At 37.6% G+C, this 19,950-nt stretch overlaps 1 protein-coding gene across 3 annotated transcripts; it reads left to right on the top strand.

The window, feature by feature from the left end:
• Positions 1-278: 278 nt before the first annotated feature.
• Positions 279-19,146, top strand: PACRGL (parkin coregulated like). 3 transcript variants are annotated; one of them, XM_068543157.1, is made up of 10 exons: positions 279-445; positions 4,131-4,198; positions 4,314-4,468; positions 6,828-6,895; positions 7,650-7,740; positions 10,499-10,633; positions 11,100-11,207; positions 14,781-14,861; positions 17,721-17,817; positions 18,816-19,146. In XM_068543157.1, the coding sequence occupies exons 2-9, from the start codon at positions 4,147-4,149 to the stop codon at positions 17,775-17,777; spliced, it is 747 nt and encodes a 248-aa protein (XP_068399258.1). In that variant the 5' UTR covers positions 279-445; positions 4,131-4,146; the 3' UTR covers positions 17,778-17,817; positions 18,816-19,146. The 3 variants fall into 3 exon arrangements, with proteins under 3 accessions (XP_068399258.1, XP_068399257.1, XP_068399256.1); XM_068543156.1 differs by lacking the exon at positions 18,816-19,146 and adding an exon at positions 18,612-18,714; XM_068543155.1 differs by lacking the exons at positions 17,721-17,817; positions 18,816-19,146 and adding an exon at positions 15,732-15,888.
• Positions 19,147-19,950: the final 804 nt, after the last annotated feature.

Here is a 19,950-nt window from a genome sequence, read left to right as displayed (position 1 = left end):
TTAAATACACGGACTGCGGAGAGGGTGCGGCGCAGGTACAAGGAACCTGTGCTCTCCTCTGTTCTTTGGCTCTATCGTTCCTAAAATACCCTCCACCAGGAGCCCCTTTGTCACCGGAGACAGAGCTCCTAGCTCGCGAGCTTCCCTTTCAACACCTGGCGCTTCGTTGCCAGGGCAACCCTTTCCCGCCTGGCGCGCCTCTGCGACCTCCCTGCTATTGGCTTAGAGGACGCAGCGTGCGTCTGATGTCACTGCACGGCGCCGCGAGATCTGGGAATGCTGCGAAACCTCATTTCCCGGGTCCTCGGCGGCCGGTGGCGGGACCTGTAGATGTTGGCGCAGCGGGCGCTGGGCAAAAGCCCCACGTGGGGTGGCGGCTGGTGTGCAGATCGCGGCGGGAGAGAGGCGCGGTAGGAACGGGTCGTTGGAGCCGTGAGCCGCGCAGGTGCGGGAATCCGTGGTGCCGCCCGCATTCTCTCGGCGCAGGAGGCTTCCTCTCTGGCCTGTTGCTATGGCCGCCGGACCACGTTGCTAAGGAGCCTGGAGCTGGTCGGGCTTTGGCCGAGAGTTGCCTTGTCGGCCTTATTTGAAACTGGCCGCCTTTCCCCCACTCTCCCCGACCTTCTTAAAAAAACAACTTTTTCTCCATTTTTTTCTCTCCATGTCCTCCTCATTTTCTAACTTTGACAACATCCCGGCTCTGAACTGGTCTTAGGTATTTGGCAATGTGTGGTGTTGGAGGCGGAGAGGCTAGGAAAATGGAAAGAAGATATTAAGACCCTTAATACTAGCTCTTTGGATTTACAGTACTTTATGGTGAAAAGGATTGGAATAGGTGAATATTGGGCTGTGTCGCTGTTCTTTGGAATTTGAAGGAGTTTTAGAGATGGAGCTCATCTTCTTTTGTGGGGCTCCTATTACACTTTTGGAACTTCCCAAACACCAGATTAGACAGTACGAAAAAAAAAGTGGCCTCTGCCTCTGAGAATTTGCCAGATAGTTTAGTGCAGTGGTCTTAAAGCCAAGTGCGGGAAGAAAATGCATGTGGGAAAAGAAATAGGATATATGAGCTGTCCAAAACAATGAAAAAAGAGTACGCTTTCCTGGCATTGACCCAGATGCCTATAATCCTTGTAGATGACTTGCAGCATCTAAGGAAACCTAAAGTAAAAATGAAGGGTCCACAGTGGGGCCCTCCTTGGTTTGTTTGCTCTCATATGCTGTGACATAGTTTAGGTGTCGCGGTTAAGTGGATTTATGGATTCTAGTGTCTATTTAGGATTTTTATATTGTTTTGTAAAAGATTGAGGGGTGTCCGTTGCAATATTTAGAACACAAAATAGTTCTTACTTTTTCACTTCCTCCCACCATTAACCCTTTACATCACCGTCCACATGTTATTTAACCAAAAAGCACTCAAAAGAATTTAGTGTAAGATGAATTAAGCTTTTTTCCCTTTACAAACAGCCTATGCTCTGGGTTTGCTGTCAGTGGTATGCTGCGAGGTGGATATTATTTTTAAAAATTGAGTACACTTCATTTGTAAAGTAAAGGGTGATACTTTTAACAGTAACTGAAAAACTAATTGTTTTGGAAAGAAACTAACAGGGTGTTTTGGAAGTGGACAGAGAAATGTTTGCATCATTGTGTGTGTGTATGTTTTGATATTGTTGCTGAAAATTACATAATTGTATTACACATAAAAACTGTCCTGTATACTTAAAACCTTTGGAAGCTCAATTTTCTAACATGTTTTTCAAGTGAAGAGTTTCAGTGGCTTTTTGAACTTATTCAAAACATAACGTAGCACTTTCGTGTTAGTGCCCTACAGAAACAGCTGTTTGACATAAAAGGAGATAGAAATTGAGTCATTCTAACAACAACTTTTGCAGAATTGGAAGGTAATATTGAAAAATGTGCATCATGATTTGACACGGCGAATGCTATTTTTCTGTTCGTAAGTAGGTATCTTTGTGATGCATCTTTTTCAGATATGACAGCTATTACAATTTACAACCAGAAAAAAAAAAAAAAAAAACAACTTAAATCAGGTCTTCAAATTGATAGCACAAGTATTAAACCAAATTTTTCAAAAAGGAGAAAACATAATTTAGTTACATTGACCCCCACTATTATTAGTAATACTAAAAACATTTTGTACCATTATAAAGAAAATGACAATAGCTAAACTCATATAGTACTTCCTATGTGCCAACTACTTTTCCAAAGTCTTCATCTACTTTTAGAGTAGCTAGTTACTGTAATTATCCCCAGTCATAGACTTGAGGAAACTCAAGTTTCCTTGACACAGATTTTTTTTTAAATTAAACAGAAACTTAGATCATATTGTTCCCCATCAGGAGTTCTCAAAACAGAGACCAGGTGCAACAGTAAATACTTGTTGAATAATCACTGAAGTGCAATATAAGGTTGACGTAATTAAAGCCTGCCTTAGCTTATCTTAGAATATTATCTGACAAATTTAATGAGCTAATTACCATATTTCTAGAAAATGCCTTAGGGGTGAATGTGAAGTGTAATATTGGGAAGTAACTCATCTGCTGGTAGTAGGATGGGAAAATTACATCAGTGTATTAAATCAAGAAAGTTGAAATTTAAAATTATTCTGTGTACAGAAATAATCTTACATTTAGTTTATCTTTACAAGGTACTTTGGTCACATCGTATTTGAAATATTTGGGGGCTGAATGTTATTACATGGAGCTTTGCCCTCCTTGTGAAGATTTCTAATTTGTCAAGTAAATTAAAATAACCTCATGTTAGTACTCATTTAAGAAGGCATCAGCATTTATCCTGAAGAAGAGAAAACCAAGGAGTTATGACCCATGTCCTCAAATAATTTGAAAAGCTGTCATTTGGAAGTGGAAGAAGACTTCACCTGTGTTGCCTTAAGAGACGATCTTACAGACCTTTTAGAAAAATAATTATATTAAAGACTTAAAGTGGGAAGTGCTCTAATGGAAGAATAATTGGAGTGTCATATAAGTAGGGGAATGGAGTAATCAAATAGAAATAAGAAGAAGGAAGCAGTGCATAAATCAGAGTGCTATGGATGTGGACATTTGAGAAACAGAAGATCAGGAAAGGCTGCATGGCACTTGGGATTGGAGCTAGACCTAGAAATACCAGCAGGCAGTTGAGTGTATGAGTCTGAGTGTTGTGGTGGAAGATTCCTTGAAATAATTTGATTAGGCAGGAAATCAAGGGCTATGAATTAGAGCCCTCCCATTAGCAGAAAAGAGGGAATTGTGAAAGAGGGAGAAGTGAACCACCATTCACTGGATAAGCAACTTTATATATTATCTTATTTAACCTTCAGTAGCAGCCTTGATAGGTTTGCATTATCTCCCCCATTTTCATAGGTCAAGAAGTCAAGGCTCAGAGAGATTAAATAGTCTGCTTAAATTCTTAAACATATAATTGGTAGAGATGAGATGCAGACCCAGATCTGAGCCCAAAGCTCCTTCTACCTTGTCACACCACACTGATCACATCTGTAGGGCTGAGTGTAGGAAACGGAAGAAAAGGAGACAACAGTGATCCTAAATTTTTCAGCCGGGGGGACCAGAAAACTGGTTGTACCTTGAATTAACAAGAGGTTCGTAACTTCAGTGTGATAACTTCAGTTTTGGTTACGTTCAGTTTAGGGAACTTATGGTACATTTAGTAGGAGAGTTCATTTTGTCACTGGAAAAGTAGGACCTGTTACGCAGATGTTAACATTTGGAACTTTGGAAATATGGAGGCCAGAGAAGGTGAAGACAATATGGGACATGCCAACCACTTTTTCCAGAAATCTGGTCTGCATTTTCTGAATATAGCCAGAGGATTACAATTGAGTTTCTAAATGTATATTTTGACTGTTTGAATGGAAAAATGCATATTTTTATACATCTTACTTTCTTACAGATGGTTTTTAGTTTACTGTTATCGATATTGAAGTTGATATAATTTCGTATTTTCTTATTGGGCTTTCAGGTATTTTGTTCCATACCATACCTTTTTTGTGGTTCTTTTACTGTATTTCCTACTCTGTTCTGTTTGGTCTTTATATTGTTAATGAATCCTCCTCCCCAAAAAAGTTGAAATCAAGTTTCATCTATCTGCAGGAGTAAAAGAGAAGCAATGCAGAAATCCGAGTGCCATAGAAGTGTACAGTTAAGAAACAGAGTGACAGGTACAGAATGTTGCTTTTAAATGAAGAGGTAAATTTTGTTAATGACACATTCTGTTATACTGATGGATGCAGGATGAGCTTTCACCTCTTCCTTGTTGATTTCTGTTTTTTCCAGATAACTGTGATCAAAGGACATCATCAAGTGCACAAATAAAACATAGGACTGCGGTTCAACAAAGGAAATCCTCCTCGTCAACCAGTTCTCCAGAATCTGCAAGAAAACTTCATCCTCGACCAAGTGATAAACTTAACCCTAAAACAATTAACCCTGTAGGTACAAAAGAGATTCCTGACTCAGTAGATTTCCAAAGTAATAGACATTTTATTGAGCCATTCTGAATGCTATCCCAAGTTCTTTTGTTTGTTAGTTTCAAGCTAGTGGTGAAGGAAGGCATATGGTAATCATGATGAAGAATGGAGATAATGATGTGAGCGTGGAAGTGAGACGGTGTAAAGTAAAAACTAGCTTTGGTATATCCTATCACATTCATGGATGAGTATTGTGGAGTATAAAATAAATTGCATATCAGCTTTCTTTTTTTTTTCTTTACTATGGTTATTGTACTTCCTAATATCAATGAATAAACTTGTATTCAATTGCCATAGGATGAATTACATGCTTCTATAGTTGCATAAAGTCTCTGACCATTTGTCTATCATCTATAAATGAGCTCCACTAGAATTCTTAACTACAGTCCTAGTTTTCTTTTGCCTTCTCACAGCAATTTAATCACATTTAGCAAACATAAGATTCATGTACATAAAAGTGTGTAATTGTAAGTTTCTAGATCACTTTGTCCAAAAAGTGAACACATTTGAGCTCCAACACCAGATGGTGTCTGGCCCAGCCTTACATAGGGTAAGATGATAATGGTTTCAGCCTTTAAAGGGGATTATGAGAGTGGCTGAGACATGGACTTTGATGGCAGGTAAAATATGGCAGATACTTAAGTAAGGATACAATGAACTATCCAAGGGCAGAAGGAGATTTTCTGACTTTATAAAAAGAAAATGAAAGGTAGTTTAAGCTTCTATGTTCCTTCACTTCTTTCTGTAATTTGCAGTGTCAAGGAAATCAAACACGTGAAAAATGCCCTGATGTCTGTGCTCTTGCTTCCTTTTCTCATATTTCGTTGAGGGAGTTTATGGTGACACTTCAATTTTCTTCCTTTCTTTAAAGAAAAACTTTAGTAATATTTAGTGGCCCTAGTCTAAATTTTATTAAAAATTAAGGAAAGCTTTGGGAAATAATTTAACGATTTGACTTGAGAATAGGGTATATTAGAAAAGACCATGTCTAAGATATGTAAAAACTCCTGATCCAAAGCAAATCGGTTGGAAGTCGGGATAGTGGTTACCTTTGGGAGAAAAGGTGGGAAGGGGTTGGAAAGAGGCACCGGTAACATTCAGGTTTTCCACCTGAGTGTTGGTACACATGTGTATTCACTTTTTGAGAATTCACTGATCTATACACAGTTTTTAAGACATATTTTTCTTAGCAGGAATTATAATTAGATAAATGAAACGTTAGTATTGCTGTGAATTGTCACACAGAACATAGATTGAGCTTTGTAAATTAATCTTTTATTATAATATTATATTTTAATGAAATGTCATTTATGTATTTTTACTTAAAACATATGTGTTTTTCCAGAGGAAAAAGGGTTCGTTCTAAACTTAGACTTCTACGTACATTTTAAAATTACTGAATGTGACTTTAAGAAGTTTTTTTAGCTAGTTGTATCTTTAAAATAGGTTGGTAAGTTTATATTTTGTAATTTAGACAGCTGTGTTTCATTTGATTATGTTCAAAGTACCATGTGGTAAAATATTTACTTGCTGTGCCTAAATTCTTAAGCCTCTGATCATTTATACTGAAATTATGTATGCTGCGATTGTTTAACTGTTGTGATTGATCATCTTTTAAATTGTCTTTGAGAGTGCATATAGAATTAATTTAGTCATAAAATAATTATATAGAAAAACTGAAAGTTGTGAAGTTATATATCTAAGCAGACACATCCGGGCCTGTGTTTGTGAGAGTCTTGCTCTGTCTTCAACTCTGTCACTCCTGTTCATCCCAAGCCTTTGATTTTTATTGAAGCACAAAACCAGATTGGAGAAATTACAGGTTCTCTGACCATCCAAGACCGTCCATATTTGAGTGGGGGAGAAGTAGGAGATGTGTGGGAGGTTGAAAACACATTATACTTTTCCTGTACACCTTTTCTCCATTTAGTCCTCACTTTGAATGGTCCCAGTGGGGAAGGGGTGGAAAGATGTTATTATCTTTATTGTATTTGTTTATAGTATTTATATTTAAAAATTTTTATCTATAGTATATTTATTTTATATATGGTTTCAGCTACCTTCAAGCCTTCTGAAACAAGTTAAGGGTAAAAGGAAATATACAAAGTGCGTTTGTGGTTGTGGTTTCAGTATTGAGAGGATTGATCATTTTTCTTAGCCATTTTTCTGAGTAGAATGATGTTGTACTTGATATGACCGTGGTGGCTTGAAAGTCAGGGTGTCCATCTGCCTTTGACCGCAGCAGGATTGAAGTTGATTAGGTATCACAAAGTGGAGGTGATAGTAATATTTATTGTATTCTTGTCATTTTTTATTTCAGTTTGGTGAACAGTCACGAGCCCCTTCTGCATTTGCAGCTATTTACTCTAAGGGAGGTGTTCCTTGCAGGTAAAATCAGTACAAGTTATAATTGACCGTATTATTCAAAATAATTGAGTAAAATCAATACAGTTTTCAGTTTAAAGTTTGAAAGTTTTATTTACTAGGGGGGTTGAAATAATGGTGACTTATTCATACTTTGGCTGTTGGATTGGTATAGATCCTGGGACACTGTTGAAGAAAATCATTTTAATTCCAAAATAGAATTACTGATAGAGCTACAGTAAACCACCAAATAATTTAAGAAATTGAATGAACCAGTTTCGAAAACAATTTAAGCATTCATAGGCTTGGGCAAATTTCAAATAAATAATCCTTTTTTGTTCGTGAACTGGAAGTTGACAATTTAATGAAATTGTTTCATTATTTTTTTAATTATACTTCAAAAATCAAAGATTTACAATTTTATTTATTGAAATTATATTTCTTAATGAGTAATATAGCTGTTTTTGTTTACTTTTGATGCAGTTCTTGTAGCCGTCTTGGATAGAGATCAAAAACTATTTTAAAGCAAACAATGCAGGTTACTAATAGAGTGATATCATTTTAAGATTTCGCTACCAAGAAACATTAATTTCTTCTAAGTATAACCAGTTTTAGCCTGTTATAGATGATAGAAAATTTTGTTTTCATTGTGGAAAGAATAATCAAAACATTCTTTTTGTTGTTCTAAAGTTAAAGAAATGTAGTTTTTAGTGGTATTTTCAGATTTGGAGGGCTAAGAGTGAAAAATAAGCTCAGGAAGCATTCTTTTATATTTTAGATTGGTCCATGGTTCAGTAAAACACAGGTTACAGTGGGAGTGTCCTCCTGAAAAGCTTCCATTTGATCCTCTTCTTATTACTTTAGCTGAGGTAAATACTCTATCTTTCCTAAATGTTTATGGAAAACAAATTTTTTAAATTGTGTTAAATGTTATTTTGTAACTCATCAGTAAATACTTTTGAAATAAAAGCCAAACAACAGTATTAAAGCACCACATTCTCTTAGGAACTAATTATGATTGGTATATGTTTATTAAACTGTTTAAACAGTTTTATAAACATGAAATTAATCTGTACAGGTATTTGTAGATAAGTGGATAAAATATTCATATTTAATTTTAAAAAAAAGTTCTTGGAATCAAATTGAGTTAGTCATATCAGGAGAATATCACTGGTTTGAACTTATATTGCATCAGATAACAATTACTGGTTGGTCTGTCTTTATAGAAGCAGGCACCTTTAATATGATATGTTTCTTAGGGAACTGATATTACCTACCTAATGTTCTTTGGGAGAATTCTCTGGGCCATTGCCTGCTGGTACATTTTAAGTAGAATATCATGATGGTTTTTGTAGAGGATTTTAGAAAAACTTCTGATAGATTCCTTTATATTATTTAACATTTGTGTCAGAAAACAGTTGGCATAGTATTAACTTGAAGAGAGTCAGTGATATCTCCTGTGAATTTTATTATTTATAAATGTATAGAGTTAGAGTCAGAAGTTGAGAAGTGAATTAACCAGTTGTACTTAACCTTTGAGATACTTGTCTTCTTTAAGAGTTAAGGATCATTTTTGTTGTTGTTGATGTTAAGAAAGACAGCAAGAGCTTCGATGGTATTAATCTGAATTGGCAGTGCCTGTAGGATAAGTCATACAATAATAAGTAATCTAAATAAAATGTGACACAGAAAAAACTCAAGCTTCTTTTCTTCATTTAAAGAAACATTTGCTTTTCCTGTAAAACTAGTGGGGAGGGCCAGGTGGTGGCAAAACAGAAAAGTAGATGATTGTGCTGATTGAGATTTCTTAATTATAGTGAATCCTTAGAATTTCTAGTTCCTCCTTTAGTTTTCCAAGTATACTTACTCTTTTAAATGGACATAACAGTTACTACTGAAGACTGCCGAATTTTCTTAGGTCTCAGCTTTTCTTAATTTGTACCTCAGCTTGCAGAAGGTATTTTGGTGTAATAAACAGTGTATTTGTATGGGTAGCCTATTTTGAAATTAAATTTTAATCAGTCTCTTAAACTTGGTATTGAAAACTAAAGATGTTCTAATATTTCATTAGTTCTTTTTTAAACTTTTTATATATGGTAGCAAACAATTTTTTAGATGAATCAAAACTATAGTGATACCTTTGAAAACATACTCTAGCTAATCACAAGGAATGGGGAGTGCTTTAACTTGGGGAGTCCCCAAAGGGACTCTGAGTTTAGTTTAGACCTCATAAAGTCAGTCTTTTCAATACCCCATTTTCCAAACACCAATGCTTTTATTTCTGTACTGGGTAAATTCCACTCATTGAATAATGGGGAAGTAGTGACAGAACCACCACTATTTAAATCCATTTCATCTCTTGACCTGAGATTCCTCATCTCTAAAATGAAAAGGATAGGGGTGCTCCTAAGACCATAGAACCTGTGTTCCAAAATGGTGCTGGTGTGCTTGGCGTCATAGTTTTCAAAATCATGACAGCATCTAGGAGAAAAAGTGTTTCATCACCGTTTGGAAGCAGATAGTTTGGTCTCAAGGACAAATTGTTTGAAAATTAGTATTTTTAGGCCTGACCCTGCAGCTGGTTATAGTTATTCCAGATAATAATTAGTCAAACTGAGGGAATGTTGCCATTGCTTTCTTTCTTTTTTTTTTTTTTAACATCTTTATTGGAGTATAATTGCTTTACAATGGTGTGTTAGTTTGTGCTGTATAACAAAGCGAATCAGCTATACATAAACATATATCCCCATATCTCCTCCCTCTTGCGTCTCCCTCCCACCCTCCCTATCCCACCCCTCTAGGTTTCTTTCTTTGTTTTATCTTTTCAAAAAAGGTACCTATTTTATCTTGACTCAAAGTGATCAGTTAAATCAAAAGACTACTGTCTAATTGTTCCTAATGCATTTGGGGTGAAAGGCATAGTGAGAAATGATTTACACTTTTTTTTTTTCATATTTTTGTTTGACATTCTGATGTTAAAAATGGTGTTTCATATCTTACAATGCATTTTAAACATAGTATAAGGTTTGTCTTAGTATTTAAATATGAAGGAAATATAATATTTTAGAAAGTCATTAAACAAGTTGCAAAATCACCTTTAAGATAAGGGGTCCAGTAATTTTGCATTCATAAAGTGGAGTTTATTAACATACATTTTAGACTAATTTGCTTTGATTTCAGGCAGTGTTTGGGAGTATATACAACACGTTTTTAGTGTCCTAGTGAGATTTTTTTCCTTCTCTTTATTTCTTTTTATTTCTTTCCTCTCCCTCCCATCCTCCTTCCTCTTTTATCTCTGTTTTCTTTTTTCCTTTGTTTTCTTTTTCTTTATTTCTTTTACTTTACCTTGCTTCTCCTTTGATTTTTCCTGTTCCTTTTATTTTTTTCTTATTCTTTTTCTTTTCCTTTCCTTCTTTTCTTGGTTAGAGATCCCTCCTGTCTCATGTATGTCCTGTGTTCCACAATTTCTTAGTTTAATTGAAATTGTAATTACTGAAATTATATTTCACAAAGAGGAAAACAATAATAATAAAACTTGATTTTTACTTACACAAGTAAGGATTAATTTTTTTGGTATTAACATCACTAAATGGGTAGTAAATCATGTTTTTGTCTTTGTTTTGGCAGGGTCTGAGAGAGACTAAGCATCCATACACCTTTGTGTCAAAGGAGGGTTTTAGAGAATTACTTTTGGTCACAGGTGCTCTTGAAAAAGCTGTGCCTTTGCTTCCTAGACTGATTCCTGTGCTGAAGGCAGCTCTGGTATGTTCTTTATTCCTTTAGACTTTCTGTGGTACATTTAGAATATTTTATGTCTTTCAAATTATATGCAAATTTGTTCTTTACCTGTGATTTTGATGTGTGTGCAGAATTAGGCCACTGTTATTCAGGGCCAGGTGATTACTTACTGGAAGACACCTTGGGAGGATGTACTAAAGGTAAAAAGGGACATCTTGAGTAATTAGAGAAAATAATGAACCTCAAATCAGTCTTTCTGTAGGCTACAACATATTTTAATTAATGTTTCACTCAAGCCAAATTTGGTTTTTGCTTCTAGATGTCCTGCAGTAAAGGTTATGTTTTAAATTCTGGGTTTGGCTGATTATCTTCTAGGACTGAATGTTCAATCTCTTTTTCTCTACCTGCTTGCCCCTTCTCCTTACCCATCCTTCCTTTTGCCCTCTTTCTGTCCCTGCCTGTGCACCCCTAACCACCCAACCCTCCCCAGGTCCACTTGGATGATGAAGTGTTTGAAAGAGGATTGAATGCTCTGGTACAGTTAAGTGTCATTGTTGGCCCTTCTCTAAATGACCATCTGAAACATCTGCTTACAAGTGTAAGTACTGAAAAGATTAGAGACGGATTGTGTATATGTATCTCTTCCTGATGTAATGGCTTCAAATTAATCATTAAAATGATTCAAAACGTTAAGAAAACCTTATCATCCTAACCAAAAAATATAGACGTCAGACCTAGTTGTTCATAAAATATTTTTACTAGTGGACATGGAAAGCATCTACATGAGCAAATTTAGAGTTGTAACCAAAGTAAGCAGAAGTTGAGTGGACAAAAATTAATGAACAGTGTGAGGACTTCATGCCTATGTGGACTGGCTATGAATTATAAGCAGGGCTTATACGTATTCTTGTGGAATTGGATATTGCCAAAGTGATGTTTTTCATCTTTTTTCTTTTTCTTTGTTTCACGTTGTAAGTTTTTTAGTGAGTCTCTAGCATTCAGGATGAGGCATTTTCCTGTTAGGAGTAGTTTAACCATATCACAAACTTATATTGGGGTACTCTGCCGTTCAAGAGGTCCCCAAGACCACCCTTAGGTTGAACAGTTTGCTGAAAGGACTCATGGGACTCAGAGAAGCTGTTATTCAGTGTGGAGGTTATTACAGTGAAAGGATACAGATTGAAATCGGCCAAAGGAGGAGGTGCATGGAGCAGGGCTGAGAGAGACCAGGTGTGGAGCTTCCAGTTGTCCTCTCCCAGTGGAGCTGTGTGGCCAGTGCTTGCATGTTCCAGCAGTGACGTCTGGCATGATGCATGGAGTGTTGCCAGCACGGGAAGCTCACCTGAGCCTGGGTGTCCAGGGTTCTCATCAGAAGTTTGTCACATGGCATCACGGCCTGCCTGCCTGGTTGACCTTGGTCTCCAGCCTCTAGAAGTTGAGCTGATACCTTGTGGCCCGAGGCCCCCACTTAAATCACTTTTGTTAGCATTGACTATCTGGTGTGGCCCAAGGCCGCAGGTAAACAAAGACACTCTTATCTGGAAGGACCTTCCAAGAGCTTCAAGGTTTCCATCCAGGAGCCAGGGGCAAGGACCAAACCTTTCTTTATGCAGAGTTAATCCTTTACTGCACCCACTGAAAGAAAGATTAAAGTCCTGGCTGGGATAAGCTGTAGCTAGGATTTCTCTGCATGCATCCTTCTGTAGTTCAGAGCAGAGACATCTATGTTGATCATAGTTCCACTTTTTTCTTGGACCCATCCACCTGAGAGATCCTAGAAGTGTATTTTTAACTTCTTATTCTGCAGATAGACTAATACACCCCAGGAACCACCTGGCTAAGCCTATGGAAAGAAGGGGTGGTGGTGAAAGTAGGGGTGCTGTGGTTAGAAATGGTAGGAGATAAAGCCTCACCATGGGTCTGGTGGGGAGAAGACAGAGTGAGACCAGCCTCTCAAACGTTAACATACGGGGAGCCTCGGGACAGAGGGAGGAGCCTCCTGGCAGACACTTGCTTGTCACCCTCAGGCCAGCAGGCTAGGTGTGGCTGACTAGCTGCGGGAACTTCACGGTAACATGTAGAGCGGCTCATTGTAGATTGATCGCTTCCTTCAGACATTCAGCGGCTCAACATGAATCTGCTGCTCTCTGCCCTCCCGTTTTGTGTCAGGTGTCATGTGAGGCACAGGGAATATAATGCTGAACAAAACCAGATATGCCCCCTGTCCTTGTGGAGGCTGGGTTTTGTTTGGGGGAGAAATAAGTAGCAAGGGCATCCTCTGAGGGAATTAGGGTGAGGTGAAGAGGAAGCGACGTGGAGAGAAAAGGATCCTTCCCCCAGCTGGAAGCTGAGCTTCCGAAACAGCCTCCCATTCCTGCCCAGTGTGGAGGAGGGAGAAGACCAGATCAACGGTTGAACTATTTTCTTTTCTTTTTAAGGGACAGTAGCATTAATCTGCGGTCAGTCACATTCCTCCCCACAGCTCTGCTTTTCCTAAGACAAGGGCTGACTGAAAGGACCTCTTCCCTTCCTGGGGTGGCAACACTTTGGGGACACCTAGCTACCACACTGGCCTTCTCACCACAGTGGGATTCCACAGAGGAGAGATCCTTGGAAATAGGACATGTGGAGGCTTGTCCCTGGTCTGTTAGCTACACACCATGAGGACCACTGAGGCGCTAGATGCTCCCTCCTTCCCTCCCCTCCCCTCATCCACCACCCCCTTCAGCCAGAAAGGCTCCACTTTCATGTCTCATGAACTTCTACATTAGATATTTATTTGAAGAAAGGACTCTTCTTCTAGAAAAAGAATTTCAAAACCAGTTACTGAACCTATATACAACTGATTTTCTTCATATGTGAAGTAAGTCATATCCCTTCTGAGCTTCAGCTCTGAGAGACTGTCCACTGACCCTAGGACAGCAATCCTCAGACTTGAAGGAAGAAAGAAAGAAGTCACCTGGGAATCTTGCTAAAAGTGCAGAACCTGGGCCTTTGTCCTGAGATTCTGATAAAGCAATTTATGGGGTGGGACAAAGAATCTGTACTTTGTAAGTGGGCATCTGTGGTGATTCTGATGGTGGTGGTTCATTGTTCGTCCTGCACTCCCCTGCCCGAGAACATGGTCTCGAAGAAAGCAAACTTAAGATCTATAAGAGGTGCCTTTTCTGTTCATCCCCAGGATGTTGCTAAGCCCTGCCTGTCCTCTCTTTTAGAGTTGCTTTTCTCACCTTTTTTATCTTTCTGGGAGTCTCTTCTGACCCTCCCTAACCTTTGATGACCTGCTGAAAGGACCCGTTACTCAGTGCTCAGTGGTGGGAAGTATGCCAGGGTTACTCACAGATCTGGGAAGAGGAAGAACCAGAAACCTACTCTAGGACAGGGGCTTTATGTGTTTGATCAATGAGGAATTCTTGCCTGGGCTCCATTTTTATCCCCAGAAAGTGGATCCATGAGCAAGTCCTGCTGTAGCTGAAATGTTTAGGTCTTTGGGTGAGTGTTGCAGACACTTGGTGGGAGAACACAGTTATGAGTTGTGCTTGAGGGCCTGAATTGCGCTGTTTCCCTCTTTGCTCTTGTTCTTGCTCACCTGTGCTCTCTCCCTTCTTAGCCAGAGCTCCACCTGTCCAAGGAGGCCCCTTCAGGACATAGCTGGCGGTGATAGGTGGTCTTGTGGTTTTTAGTCTGATTCTTTGCCTGCCACTGTTACTGAGTTATTCATGTAAATGCTCTGTTCTTTGTTGTCTCTTCCTTTTTTAACTGTAGGAAACACATGTGTTTTAGAAGCTTAGCTTTCCATCGTAGTCCTGCAGATGCTCTTGCAAATTACAGAATGGGAATGTATACAATTTCTTAGAAAACTTAACTCTGGAAAACTTAACAGTATGCTAGTACTGTAGTAGATTTTGTAGGGTTGGTATTGTTTCAAATAACAGAAATCCATTTTTTTAAACAAATACAGTGGTGTCTATTATATGTAAATTTTAATGAGATGTTTCCTAAAAGAAGCCTTGAAATCTAAAACAAATTAAGTGGGGTTTATGTACTTACTATACAGTAAAGACTCAATGGTATTATTTCTAGTTAGCCTATTAGTGAAGTTTTACTTATGTTTATAGTGGATAGTGTTACTTTTTCAAATCATTTTGTTCCCTTAATCTTATTTGAAAAGCTTTCCAGGAGACTAAGGGACAAGAAATTCAAAGAACCAATCACCACTGCATTACAGAAGCTGGAGCAGAATGGTGGAAGTGTAAGTGAACATTATTCCCCATAAATCATACTTTTAAAAAATTTCAATTGTACTATGAAATTGACTGCATAACATATATTATCTCACTTCAGGCTCAAGTAACTGCGTGGAGTTGATATTATTATTCTCATTTTAGAGCTCAGAGTTTCTGTCTTGCCTAGGTCACACAGTTTTGTTTTGTTTTGTTTTTCTTAATTGAAGTATAGTTGATTTACAATGTTGTGTTAGTTTCAGGTGTACAGCACAGTGATTCAGTTATACATATATATATGTGTGTGTGTGTGTCTGTGTGTGTGTGTATGTACATCTTCTTTTTCAGATGCTTTTCCCTTATAGGTTATTGCAAAATATTGAGTATAGTTCCCTGTGCTATAGAGTAGGTCACACAGTTTTGTTTTGTTTTGTTTTTCTTAATTGAAGTATAGTTGATTTACAATGTTGTGTTAGTTTCAGGTGTACAGCACAGTGATTCAGTTATACATATATATATATGTGTGTGTGTGTGTCTGTGTGTGTGTGTATGTACATCTTCTTTTTCAGATGCTTTTCCCTTATAGGTTATTGCAAAATATTGAGTATAGTTCCCTGTGCTATACAGTAGGTCACACAGTTTATAAGCATGAGGATTCAGACCCAGGTTAACGTAGGGCCTGTGCACTTCACCGTGCTTACCGTACCGCACTCTGTGTAGTACAGCTGTACAGTTTTTTTATTTTGGTTGTATTTTGTATTTTGGATGTTTTTGCTTTGACCATTGGGAAGTTCAGAAAACAAAAGGATTAACTTAATTCATTGAAGAAAAAGTGTTATTTTTCCTTTCATTTGCCATCTTTTCTGTCCGAAAAATTCACAATCTGCCCATAATCGAAGATTGAAATGAGGTTCCCAGGTGGCTGCGTTGTTCTGTCTGGAAGGCTTGTGTGCTCGCTCGAACATGCTCCCGTGCACACAGAAGAATGATTCAGCTGACTAATCTAACTTGCAAGAAGGTGCAGAGCCGTGGGGGATTTCATTACTGTCTGTGTGTTGTCAAATAACTGGGTTAATTGAATTTTCATCACTTGAAAAAAGTGTTCAAATAATCTAGTCTTGGAAATATTTCCATAATGCAGTAATTCCACCATGTTTTGGAGATTACATTTAATCAGATCTTAATGATAGAGTTGCATGTGATTATCTTAACATTGTAGAACTTAGTTTCACTCTAGGTATTTGATTATAAAGAAAATTTGTGTGATCGATACAATCTTAAAACAGCAGATGTTTGAGTTTAAGCATTGCCTAAATTACTTAATTTGACCAATTTCAGTGACTTTTAAAACTGATTATATTCTTTTCATGATGAATGCCTAGAATAAAGTTTATGAGGAGGAAGTCAGTCCCTGGGCTACTAGATAATGAATTTCTTTGTTGTGTGTGGGTCTAGGCGGAGGGTTAGCCTTCTGACACGTTGTTGATATGTGCAGAATCATCCCGCAGTCAATCCAGTGTCCCTTTCCAGCAGAAAGGAGATTCTTCTTGCTTACAAATGTGTTGTTCTGAGAATTGGAATGCGAAATAATTTGCCCTTTCCTCTCTGTGAAATGCAAATAAACACATGCTAAATAACATGGCACGGCTCTTCAATCTGAAACTCCCCAGATGGTTTTCACACATCCTGTGCTGGTATGGGACATGGGCGATTAGAAAGGGCTGGGCCCAGCAGGCTAGATTTCTTGGGGGTGTGTGTGGAGGAGGGGATAGTTTTTGAGTAAATACAGGTTAGAAATAGCACACTAGGATTTGGAGGGGGAATACAGAGGATGTAGGTGACCAATCCAAGGGTCCCAGTGATAGCTAGCAAGGAAGTTCTCTTATTGCCACTCAATCTCATTAGTTTTTAATCATGCTAATACAGAATTTAAAAATATTTTGAAGTTATAAGGGCTATTAAGTATTGTTTATTCCCTCATACTTTTGCTCTTCTTTTTCCCCCTTCTAATGTCCTACATAATATTTTAGTAATAATTAATGTAATTGCAACAGGAAGTTTCAATCACATATCAAAGACTTCCCCTTGGCTTAATTATTATTGTGCTTGCTTTAGGTACTTTATAATCCATCATGAAATTAATGATGTTCTTTCCTTTCTAAAAACTTAAATGTTTACATCTTTCTCTTTCTTTAAATACTGGAGATGAGTCTTTATGAGAGATTCTTCTCAATATTATAGTTTCTCATTTCTTAGGGCTCACGTGTATCACAATGATGAAAAGACTCAACTTCAGTTACAGACAGCCAGTGTCATTTTCTTAGAACTAATCAGTTTGCTATCTGCCTTAAATTGAAATTGGTTCATTCTTAGCCTGATTTAATTTCCTTTTTAAATGATACACACATTAGTCTTGAAAAAGATACATACATATATGCATCCTGATCTTTATCGAGCAAGTAAGAACTTATTACCTGAGAGGTACTCTGTTGAGTATGTTTTAGACATTAAACTCATTTAATCTTCGCTACATCCCTCAGAGGTGGGTTTTCGTTGTATCCCCCCGTAAAGAGCTAGAAACTGAGGTGCAGAGAAGTAATTAGCCCCAGATTTGACAGTGAAGCGACCGGCAGAAGCTGGATTCAAGCACTGGTAGTCTGCTTCCTAAAGACTTTTCTAGTTAAATATCTTTAAACCACAAAAAGAGACAACGTATATTTTATTTAACTCAGAAAAAAAGTTCTGTTTCTCATTCCATCATTCTGCTCCTATCCCATTGTGTATGTTTGGAGTTTTGAACACTTTTTTAGGCATGCTCCTGCAAATGTAGTACCTCTAAGGGGAACCCTACATGATCCTAATGAGGCTAAATTTTTTTCTGTTGACAGGGAAGCCTTACCATCATCAAGTCTAAAATTCCAACCTATTGCTCCATATACTGCTGAAGAAAGAGCCCTGGTGACAGGTGTTAAACGCTGACCATGGGTATGCACGGAACCTTTTCAGAGTCACTTCACTTTATTCTTTTGTAAATCACAACCACCCTTCATTATTGCTGGCTTTAGAGGAGTATACACAATTCCACTGAATCATAGTACAAGTTACTCATTAAAAAAAAGAATGGTCAATGATGGAAAACTATTTTTAAAAAGTTCTGTAATAGTACAATCTTGTGGGGTTTATTTTTTCATATTTTTTATGGCTTGTGTGAGCAACAGTTATTTGGTTTACAGTGGATGTGTTTGTATATATTTTCTAGTGCCTTTTATATATAACATACAGTTCGTGTGTAGCTGTGCACTTATTTTTAGACATTTTGCCATTTCCTGGGTTTTATATTTATCAAGTCTATGAAAATTTCAAATAGTGGACAAACATTTGTGAATTCACTGTTAATTATTGTTTGTAAATATGTATTTTATAATGTAGAATGCTTGGAAATAATTTCGAGTATTCTAGTTTAAGAAAAAAATTTTTAATGTGTAAGTTCTCTTATAAGTATGGTTGTTTATTACCAATCACTAAAACTACCTAAACTTTAGGTATTAATTGTATTTAAGTAAATGTTATTTTTGTATTTCATAGTCTGAAAATACTGATATTCAGTACGTGAAGATACTCAGAAATTAAAATCTTAAAAGTCTTACATGTATTCAGTGATTTTGTTGTGCTTGCTTATGTTTAACAATTAATTCAGTTGAAAAAGCTTTTAAAGCATAATTTACAAGTGTAGTTCTGAATGTTGATGTGATAGAAGCTGATTCTGGATCCTTCTACAGAGAAAGGAGTCGAGGGAGAGAAACATCTGGGCAGGAAGAGAGCCGTTAGGGACCCGACTAGCCACACCAAATCCAAGGCTGACAGACTTCTGAAGGGCTGGAGATCAGGGGCAGGAATATTCTGTCCCAGAAGCCTCGGAGAACGCCCTTTCTTTGCTCCACCCTCAGGTACTCAGAGTGATCTCTTTGTAATTCTCATTTCAGATCCAATCTCACAGATGTAACTTAAAATACAAGGACTTTCTGAAGAGTATTAACAGCAGAAATGCTCCTTCTCCCTCAGAGCTCCTGTCATTCCTGGTCCCCTGTCTGGCACACTCTCTCCTCAGGTGTCTACTCTTGTCACATCCTCAGGTCACATCAGCTCACATGCCTGCCTGCCCACTGGCCTTGCCCTGACTCCTCTTTCCTTGCACTTAGCTCCACCCAAAGACCGAGATCTCTACCGTTTAGAAAATGCCATAAGAAAAATGTAATGTTTTTAATCTAGTAATTATAAAATTTATTGAAATAAAGACCTGTAACATAGACAGTAGAGTTATAAACATTTTATTTGCTTTTATTTTTTCTTTTTGAAATACAAAATGTGCACATTGAATTTACACAAACACGTGATGGCCAAGTTCAGTGTACATGTATTGTACTACTCTTAATTTCTACACTGGTGATAGCAGGGCAGCTTTCAACATCCTATCTCTACACCAGAATAGATACCTGATTTATTGTTGCAAAGACAGTTGCAAATTTCCTCCTACTCTAGCCTCTTGGTCTCTGTGATATTTCTGCAAAACAGGGAAGGTGTGTGTATCTTTAGTAATATCGTGGCAACTTTACAAATTTGGCTTAAGGTCATTAAAAATAATCTGAATTATTGGAGTTTTATGATGAGCTAAATCATAATACAATCCAGATGAGTTGCTTAGCACTTATATTCCTTTTCTATTAAATTTTGGTATTATAGTTCTCGATATAATGGAATCACTGGTCCTTTCAAAGTGAATTCTGCTTGCTGTTTGTTCCTGGTAGGCATTAGGGTAGCAAAGGTTTCTTTGTCCCTGAATGGCATGTAATGTAAAGGTGCCATGAGGGAGTCGGGAAAGAGGATGGAATAGGCCTTGAATGCAGTTAAGGATTACTTGTTGCTAAGCATTGCCACGTACTGGATGACGGATGTCCTGACCCTTTGCTAAGCCTGTGGACATCCTCGCTTTGTTTCACACCTTCTTGGACTTCCGCTTAGTGACATAATAGTCAACCTGTAGGATTGAACAAATCCAAAATTACATACATCATGTAGGCCTTGGCTGTAATGTGTATTATGAAAAATTAAGAAATGCTT

This window comes from Eschrichtius robustus, chromosome 4 (genome assembly GCF_028021215.1).
Source record: "Eschrichtius robustus isolate mEscRob2 chromosome 4, mEscRob2.pri, whole genome shotgun sequence".
Lineage (NCBI taxonomy): Eukaryota > Metazoa > Chordata > Mammalia > Artiodactyla > Eschrichtiidae > Eschrichtius > Eschrichtius robustus.
This window is presented reverse-complemented; position numbering and strand designations above follow the sequence as displayed.

Excerpts from the sequence above, each read along its gene's own strand:
- PACRGL (XM_068543155.1), top strand. The coding sequence starts at position 4,147 with ATGCAGAAATCCGAGTGCCATAGAAGTGTACAGTTAAGAAACAGAGTG. Across the intron at positions 4,199-4,313 it reads GTTAAGAAACAGAGTGACAG|ATAACTGTGATCAAAGGACA; the intron begins GTACAGAATGTT and ends TGTTTTTTCCAG. Across the intron at positions 4,469-6,827 it reads ACCCTAAAACAATTAACCCT|TTTGGTGAACAGTCACGAGC; the intron begins GTAGGTACAAAA and ends TTTTTATTTCAG.